The following is a 9613-nucleotide window of genomic DNA, read 5'->3' on the forward strand; positions in this document are numbered from 1 at the left end:
TCCATAATAAATTTAATAACCTTAAAAGCAAATTCAACAAACAATAAAGCAAAACATGCGGCTACAGCATATATAATCACATCATCAAGTGTAAATACTATACAAACTTGCTCTCGATATAGTGCATGTGTTTGTATCCTGAAATCTTACAAATGCATTCCTTCACATGCCCCTGTCATAAATTGACAGTTGTGACATTATTTTCACATTTTTACTGGTAAAATTAAAACTTCAATACCAAATTTATTCTCAGAATGTTTATTGATTCAAGTTCACTACCAACTGCTTTACCCCGAAAGCACAAATTGACAAAAAAGAAACACTACTATAACATGGCAACTTTACAGTGCATAAATTACATCTGATCCTATAAAACATAATATGGCACTAGCTTTTAGCTACCTGAACACCACAAAGGGCAGCACAAGTAGCGAAACCAATAACATTAGCAAATTATTTCCAGTTTTTATTTTTTCTGTATGGATCACATACACACTAATTTAACTTGCGAAATTTAACCAAAGGCTAAAGCCTTTCGAAATTTTATCTTTTTATAATTATTGTATAATTCATATATTATATCTTTCTTAAAACCTTTAAAATTGGAAGTTTTGATTTATAGAAATAAATATATATATATATATATAAAATCACACTAAATACTGAGTGATTTTTACCTCAATGAGCAAGGTTAAGGAATCTTAGCTATAAACCAAGTCAATACGTATTTATAGTAAACCCATTTCATCAACGCACCTCTAATACATACAGAGGATGGTTTCCATACAACAACGTTGGAGTTTCCCACTCTTTGGAATGTGTTATTTGGATCTATAAATGATAGGTGCTTAGCAACTCAATGAAACTAATGTCAGAAACATGGCACTGATAAAACTACGCGAAAAATCTGATTATGATAATAATTCTTGGGGTGCATATCATCTCAAGTTCTTTAGTAATTGGACAACAATGAAAACATAAAATTTCCCCAAACGCGACACTGTGTTAACATGGCACCTCTGCTCTGCAACTACACCAAATGCTTAAAACAGAAGCTCTAACTATCAGGATTATTATCATAACTTACTTGAAAAAAAAATTGACTGCATCTGTAACACATCAGTTATTAAATCCGGCATTCAGTGCAGCTTACACAAATCCCACATAAGGCACAAATTATTAATGGCAAAAGGTTGAGCTATTCTTAGAAAATTTTTAAATTGAGACTATTTTAATTAGCTCAAACATAAAATCGTGTTCACTACTGCACGATTCCTTTTGAATAGGATGATCGATCACGAGGTAGCAACATACAAAAAATATATCACCACGTATTTGGTAAAATCACTTTTGTCAATGAGGCACGCCTCTAACACGAACAGAGTTTCTAACTCTTCGAAATACCTCATTGGGGTCCACATTAACATTGTTAACATTGAACAACTCGATGGAACTAATGTCAGAAACGTTACCACCCTCTGATCGACTGACCACCCGAGCAAATGCAGGCATGTACCCGCGCCCATCGGTATTGCCTAGAGGTGGCAGCACGATGCCAATGCTGTATGCCAGGCGGTCCATGTCGTCGACGAGTGCACGTATTACGTAGTGCAGCATACTGTAAAAGTCTCCGTCCGCTGCGCGGCTTATGATCACGACCTCGTTGTCCTTGGTCGGCGTCAGGTGAGCGAAGGCGGTGGCGGCGCCGTACGAGACGGCGAGGCCGAGAGCCTGGTGAATCTCCGTGAGGTCACTGAAGTAGTTGCGGCCGGGGTGTCGCCTGTGATACACTTCGGCAGCGCGGCGCACGTGCTCCATCCGGTTGTAGTAGCGCTCCCTGGTGATCATTCCGTGCACGTGCGGGTGCACCTGACTCGCGCCTGCCTCCGGCAGATTGTCCCAGGTCATGTGCGGGTAGCGGTACTCGGGAGCGAGCGAGTGGACCTTCGCGAACCACGTCGAGGCGGTGTTCTCGAACAGGTCGCGCAGCATCTGCTCGCTGACGTCGAGAGGGTGGTGCGAGCGCGTCAGGAACAGCGAGTGCCACACGTCCAGCTTGAACGCGTTGGCCGCCGAGAACGAAAACGGCGACTCGACACGTCCAAACGTGTCGGCTGCCGTCATCGTCATGTAGCTGCAGAAGTCGCACGTGCCCTGCGTGCGGCGGGCGAGCTCGTCGACGCGCGCCACGGCGTCAAGCGAGCGTCGGCCCGTCGTCCGCCGACCACGCAACGGATTAAACAGTGTCTGCTCGCCGGTCAGTTTGTTACGAACCTCGACGATCCGCTGTGCGGCCATCTCCTTGACCAGCTCGCGCCGACCCAGCTGCACCAACATTTTATCACGGAATGATTGCGACATGTACAGATTACCCGTTGTCGTCGTAACGCCGAATATCGTGTCAAATCGCCGCAGCCAATCACGACACTCGCGCTTGGAAGAGTTGCGCCATGCAGTGACACGGTTCGTGAGGTCCATAAGTTGAAACGCCTTGAAGTCGCGAACGCCAAAGCATGACGAGTAATACCACTCCGGAGGATTGAGCGCACGATTACTGTAAGGCGGCCATATTGAATAACTTTCTTCTGAATCTCGCTCCCCTTGTTTCCATTCCTCGTCTGTTGTGGCAGGTGGTGGTAGTGGTGTAAGGAGATATAAGCAGCCGACTGTGACCAGCACAGCGAATACAATTATTACGAGAAATAACAGTTTCCAATTCCCTCGGTATCTTACCACCATGTTCCATGCACCTGTGCACCAGTTCATTCCCCAATCTCCCCGAGTCACATGGCACCTATTGTCTTGACATTCTTGTTCAGCACAAGGACCAACCATGGCTATACAGTTTTTGATTTGCTTCACAGAAATATTTGAGCTGTCAAGCTGCCATATGATGACATCGTTGCCTTTCGCAGTTCGTGACTGAAGAGCAGGTGCGGCCGTGCCTGCAATCAGACAAGTTAAGTGGCATTCACGTGATGAAATCTTAGGACCATTAAATTGTGTCCTAAAAATTGTACAATTTATCTATTTTTAGTATACGTAACGGATTAGACACAATTTATTGGTCCTATAAAAACCTACAATGCTGCTGAAAAATCAAGCTAAATTGCTAGCGTATCTGTATTTTAATAATTTTAACTCTGTTTCTAAAACAATGGGTCGCACCATTACATAAGACCACGCACCACTATTGAGTGATGTGCGAAGGGCACTATATAACAATGACTTACACCTATGTCGCCACCTTCGTGATTATTTGCTCCGTGGGGGGCAGGGGGTGGTAGTTCTGCTCTACATATTCATAATCATAACAGAGCTGCTGTCGTGGTAGTGGTTAGTGTGTCGACTGTTTACTGTGGAGACTGTAAGTCCAAAGTCCAGTCAGGACAGTGAATTTTCTCAAGGTGTGAAAATCCGACTGTCATTGTCAATATTAGCTAGGTACCGTGTAACCTTTGTCACTCGAATGACTATGTAAAATATCATACAGGAGATGGCAAACTGCTGCAGAATCTTGCTACAAAAAAAACAATGTAGAATATCTACCTTGGCTTAGCACAAGTTAAGAAATCAACACGATGAAAAAAGAAGAAGAATATTCATACTCCATTTTATCACATAACATAATCTTCCATCTAGTTTGTTCTGAAAAATTCCTGATATTTTTAATTTATATCTTAAATAATTATCTTAGTCATTTAAAAGTATTAGTAAGTACCACGGTTGAATAATGACAAATCCTGTTATTATTCACCCGTTAAGTATGTATCTATATTTACATGGACACAGCATTACCTGGTTATGAATTGAATTTGATTAGCTCAGTTTGCTTTCTAATTTTATAAATTATCTGTTAATAATCTACTATATACCACAACTTGTATAATTACAACTATAATTAAGCGATTTGTTGTGCTATGGCTACCGTTAATAGTAAAAAGTGTTTTGTCTTGTGCAACCCCTGCTAATTAGTAATTACCTTCAGCTATTGTGTCAATTCGCTTAGCTAGCTACACTGAACACTGCAAGTTTAGGCTGAAAATATGGCACACACTGCACTCAAGTGGCAGTTTGACTGTTTTGGTGTTGTGCCAATGTTTAGAAAACGTTGGTGGCAATAGATCATTTCGCTGTCCTGCTTCATTATGCACTTTCTATCAAATGGATCATTTATCGAACAAAATTTGCCACTATATGATAAATATCACCCTATCCTTACGGGCATTCATCAATATATGTATATATATATATCTATGTTTATTCAGCATTTGATTCCCCTATTTCTGACTTTTAAAACAAGCCCGATTTGCTGTTCTGTGTCTGCGCATAAAACAGGATTGGCAAATAAGTTGACCATGCATTAAAAATAGGATATATATATACATCTTATATAATCATCGTATATTAATTATTGTAGTCTCACACTCACAGACGCCGAAATGTCTTCCTCTTAACACAGGTCAAAAATACCAACTTGACGAAGCAGTCAGTAGACTTAGTTAGATTTACTGCAAAACCATAAATTCACATATAAGACACAATCACGAATAATCATTATAAATGACAATCTCATCAGCGAAAAAAATACACGGGGGCTCGGGGCGATTTAGCCCCCGAAATGCCAAAAAGAGCCCCTGTAAATTTGCATAGAGTTCAATGCAAACCAAATTTTAGAGTGCTAATCATGCACGCGAGCTTGAAAAGTAGCCCCCGAAAAATAAATTATATTTTTTTCCCTGAATCTCATGCTGTAGTCATTCCCACACCAGGTACTGCCACCTACGCTAAGAAAGGCACACTAAAATGCTTCCCCTGTCCCCGCTGTATAAAACGTATACAGGCAATCTTATACACTCAGGGTAACAACAACAACCTTATATAAAGATTAATCAGCACTGCCTTACAAATAGCAGGTATAAAGATTCTAATAAACATCGTGAATTATATAACAAAGCACGGAAACCCCCGCGCTGAATCCACGATGGTCATCACAAGAAGGCCAAACTTCTTGGGTACAAAAATGCCCAGAATTACTCAGTATTGCACAATGTCATCTTACAAGACTAACGTCACTTTGATATATACACTCTACTCTATCAACATACCGATCCATATGTCCTAGAAGCTCTTGTTAAAACAAAATATCTATGAAAATACAGGCCACTTCGCAAGAAGCTTCCCTGTCTACAACTCAAAATGACAAAGGCCCTGCGCGCGCTGGGCATCCTAAACAAAAGAGCAATCAGTAAAGTTAAAGGTAGTGTATCCGCATTAAAGGTAGATTGGCCGCTACAATTATATTATATCCAAGATATAAGTTATATCTTGTCTTATATATATATATATATATTTGAAACCTGCCTAAACGAGCACAAAAAGGACGTAGATACCGTAGCTCCTAAATAATTTACGAGAACCCAGTGAAAACAATCCGCTACCAAAATAAACAAATCCGCAATCACAGACCATGTAGGGACCGCCAATCAAACCATCGATTGGTATAATTCGAAAATTATCGATCATGAGCCAATAAGAATCAACTAGCGTTGGATTAAGGAAGCCCCCAAACATCAACCAAGACAAGGGGGGGGGGGTACAGACTCAGTCATGTGTGGATCATGCTGTTGACCACTACACCATCTGGTGGTCAAATCTGACAACGTCAGTCAGCTTTGAAAATGCCTCCTGTTAAGACGCGAAACGTTAGCAGGTACGTTTGAACCTCATTGTTGAGTAGAAATCAACGAAGTTATCTCACTATATCTACATATATCATAGGCAGGTCCGTCTCCAGTAATAGCCGTGTTAAAGTAAAAGAACTACTGATGACGCAGAACACTCTGATGGTGGTAGTGTCCACCCTCGGTCTCATCAAATAAATTTTACTGTCAATAGATAGAAGTCCTAAAACGACATCATGTAGATAAATACATGCTCTACCCTAGCTGCAAGTTACCTTCTCGCTTTTTATTACGTGGCATTGATGAAACAGTTGTAGAGCCCGTTCGGCTAGCTCTAAGTCTAAGTCTAACCATTAACCAGGTTACATTATACTACAAATAGTAATACTAGGGCTGAGAGGGTCTATGTCCCCCAGGGTACTGCCGGAACATAACCTGGGTACAGTCCGGTATACCGAAACGTACCCTGGTACTATCTAATATGCCGGACCGTACTTTGCCTACTCCACTAACGAGTCTAGGGAGTCGCCTACACCTACTCCCTAACCCTATCAGATAGTTACCAGAGTACGTTCCGGTATACCGGACCGTACTTTGACTGTACCCAGGGTACGTTCCGGCAGTACCCTGGGGGACATAGACCCTATGATGAGCAATACTAGGTAGCTCGACCAGGCTCTACGACCGTTTCACTTCGTAGGACCTCCCGCAACGTAGAGTCAGAGGGATGCGAAAAAGTAATTTGTGGCTATACACTATAATAATAATGTAGCCACAAATTACATACATGGTCTTCTAACCCTATAGCAAGACAGTTTCTTGCACAGGCACTTGGACCGTTTCAATAATAAAATGATGGTTAATAAATACAACTTGTCAGTACTATAGACCTACCAGTACCAGTGAAGTAATACTAATAGTCTTAATGTTTGATTTGACCTAATAACTTCACTTGAATACCGTCCAATACACCGCTGCAACACATAGCCGCGCACGCCATTGTACACAACCTACACAGTAATATATACTAGTAGTAGTATAACCTCTATATTACTGAGAGTGTAGGTACGTGAACAAATGGCGTGCGCGCTATGTGCTGCAGCAGTGTATTGGACGGTATTGAAGTGAAGTTATTAGGTCAAATCAAACATTAAGAATATTAGTATTACTATTACTGGCACTGGTAGGTCTAGTACTGACAAGTTGTATTTATTAACCGTCATTTTATTATTGAAACGGTCAACAGGCACTTGGACCGTTTCAATAATAAAATGATGGTTAATAAATACAACTTGTCAGTACTATAGACCTACCAGTACCAGTGAAGTAATACTAATTCTAATAGTCTTAATGTTTGATTTGACCTAATAACTTCACTTGAATACCGTCCAATACACCGCTGCAACACATAGCCGCGCACGCCATTGTACACAACCTACACAGTAATATATACTAGTAGTAGTATAACCTCTATATTACTGAGAGTGTAGGTACGTGAACAAATGGCGTGCGCGCTATGTGCTGCAGCAGTGTATTGGACGGTATTGAAGTGAAGTTATTAGGTCAAATCAAACATTAAGAATATTAGTATTACTATTACTGGCACTGGTAGGTCTAGTACTGACAAGTTGTATTTATTAACCGTCATTTTATTATTGAAACGGGTCCAAGTGCCTGTGGTTTCTTGGAGCTAAATTATGCTGAGAGGGTCTATGTCCCCCGGGGTACTGCCGGAACGTACCCTGGTACTATCTAATATGCCGAACCGTACCTCGCCTACTCCGCTAACGAGTCTAGGGAGTCGCCTACGCTTACTCCCTAAGCCGAACCCGAACCCTAACACTAATCTTAACCCTAACCCTAACCCTAACCATATCAAATAGTGACCAGGGTACGTTCCGGTATACCGGGCCGTACCCAGGGCACGTTCCGGCAGTAACCTAGGGGACATAGACCCTATGAGTATGAGCCTAAATTATAGCTAGAGAAAGTACACTACAGACTCAGTTCTCAGTGTACAGAGTCTACAGTACAGACAATTACCTAAGTAAGCCTAGCTTAGTACCCTGGAATAGTTTAGCACATATGCGAAAACACTTTTGCGGGGTTCCAAACTATCCATGATGATCCGAGACAATTGCTAAAGAAGCCTAGTTGTAAATTGAACCATTTCAATTTTTTGGTTGCCACCGCGAAGAGCAGGTCACCCAGGTGTTAAATCATGAGCAGCATTTAAATCACTTTTGCTCTGCGCTGTTACCGCGCCATCTGTTGACCACAAAAATAAGGCAGGCACCACATTCCGGCAAACTATATTATACTGTATATATTATAAACTCTTAATCATCCTATTATGATATAATTCTAATCATTAACACAAGTACTATAAGTAATTAAATAATCTAGTATAGCCATTTGTAGTTGCATATTATCAGATGATATTATTCATTTATTGACTACGAGGCCCGTTCCGCTTTGGTGATTTTTCCTGTCAACAGGTGACGCAGTGGTAGCTATGGCAAAAAGCATGTAATGAAGAGGTTAGAGTGTGAGGTGTGAGTCTGACTGTCACTGTCTGTGGGTATAACTATAACCTAGTACTAGAGCTAGGTATAACCATGACCGTATGTTATTGTTAATTTTGTAACATTATAATATTTCATTACAATTACTTTACTGGTCTTGTTTTAGCGAAATTGCTTATTTTATCCCCCATATCTCTCGTGTATTTATGTAAAGGGTCTAGCTACTTGGTTTTAAAATATCAAAGCTCCAAGAAACGGTATCTCCAAGAAACGGTATTGCTAGGGTTAGAATACCGTACTGTATAGACAATTCGTCGCACAGCCTTGTCGGGCTAAGGATGCGTGTAAGTTGTAACAGAAGTTAGAACACACCAACACTGGCAACAGACACAGGGGCCCATTCCTATTTGACAACCCCAGGTTTAAAACCCTAACCCTAACCCTAACCTAGCCACAAGTTCCCATCTCGCTTAACACTACGTGGCGAGAGGTCCTCCGCCGTGTAACTAGTCGGAGAGCCTGGTCGGTTTAACCCTAACCCTAACCAAACTCACGACATGGGTGTGTAAACGCTACTTGTACCGACACGGGCATTTGACGACAGTTTCCTGTCAAATCCTACGTGCAACAATTAATATACGCTGCCGGTGCCATTGCTTTCGCGGCTCCACTGTTGCACGCTTACACTTACAGTTACACTAATATATTATATATAGTATATATATAGTTTATATATAGTATAATAATCTATATACAGTGTATAGCATTGCACAGCTGGAGGCCGCGATAAAGCAATGTCCGCCGCTCAGCGATTAATTGCTTGGTTGCACGTTAGGATTTTGGACTAGAATTGCGACAGGAAACCGTGTCGCAATAATAGGAGTGAAACTGGACAAGAGAGTGTAATAGAAACACTAAGAATTTGGTAGTCTTATCAAGATTTCGTATTTAGTTAGCATTATACTTTTATTTGAAATGCTTCAAGTGGGCATGTGGCAACAGACTACTCCCAGTACTCGAATCATCTACATTTCTACATTTACGGTGCACTACAGCGCAGCACAGCAGCAATTGGATACATCGCAATGTCGCTCTCTTCAATCATCTCTTTAAACCGCACAGCCACCTCACAGCCTCTCTCGTCTCTCTCTCTCTCTCGTCTCTCTCTCTCTCTCTCTCATCTCCTCCTCTCTCTCTCTCTCTCTCTCAATCTCACTCCCCTCTCTCTCATCTCTCTCGTCATACTCTCTCATCTCCTTCTCTCTCACGTCTTCCATCATTCTCTCTTTCTTTTCTTAATATCCATCTCATCCTCTCTCTTCCCGCTCTTCGTCTCCTCTCTCTCTCTCTCTCTCTCCTCTCTCTCTCTCCTCCTCTCTTTCTCTCTCTCTTTCTCCTCCTCCT

The 9613-nt window shown here is 41.5% G+C and overlaps 2 protein-coding genes across 5 annotated transcripts in view; one reads left to right on the forward strand and one right to left on the reverse strand.

Moving 5' to 3' along the window:
* Positions 1-242: 242 nt before the first annotated feature.
* On the reverse strand, positions 243-7932 carry LOC106811190. 4 transcript variants are annotated; one of them, XM_014814734.1, is made up of 2 exons: positions 7750-7932; positions 243-2945 (listed from the first exon to the last, which is right to left on the reverse strand). In XM_014814734.1, exon 2 carries the CDS (start codon positions 2833-2835, stop codon positions 1354-1356), a length of 1482 nt encoding a protein of 493 aa, XP_014670220.1. In that variant the 5' UTR covers positions 2836-2945; positions 7750-7932; the 3' UTR covers positions 243-1353. The 4 variants fall into 4 exon arrangements, with proteins under 4 accessions (XP_014670220.1, XP_014670219.1, XP_014670222.1 ...); XM_014814733.1 differs by having other exon boundaries at positions 7728-7932; XM_014814736.1 differs by lacking the exon at positions 7750-7932 and adding an exon at positions 4433-4628.
* A 282-nt stretch (positions 7933-8214) lies between these two features.
* Positions 8215-9613, forward strand: part of LOC106811181 (ankyrin-1-like) — an 8119-nt gene continuing 6720 nt past the window's right edge. Inside the window, exon 1 of the mRNA XM_014814724.1 lies at positions 8215-8308. The gene's annotated coding sequence lies outside the window, so the exon portion shown is untranslated. The remainder of the gene's footprint in view (positions 8309-9613) is intronic.

The sequence above is a fragment of the Priapulus caudatus genome, unplaced genomic scaffold, assembly GCF_000485595.1.
Source record: "Priapulus caudatus unplaced genomic scaffold, Priapulus_caudatus-5.0.1 Scaffold512, whole genome shotgun sequence".
Classification (NCBI taxonomy): Eukaryota; Metazoa; Priapulida; class Priapulimorpha; order Priapulimorphida; family Priapulidae; genus Priapulus; species Priapulus caudatus.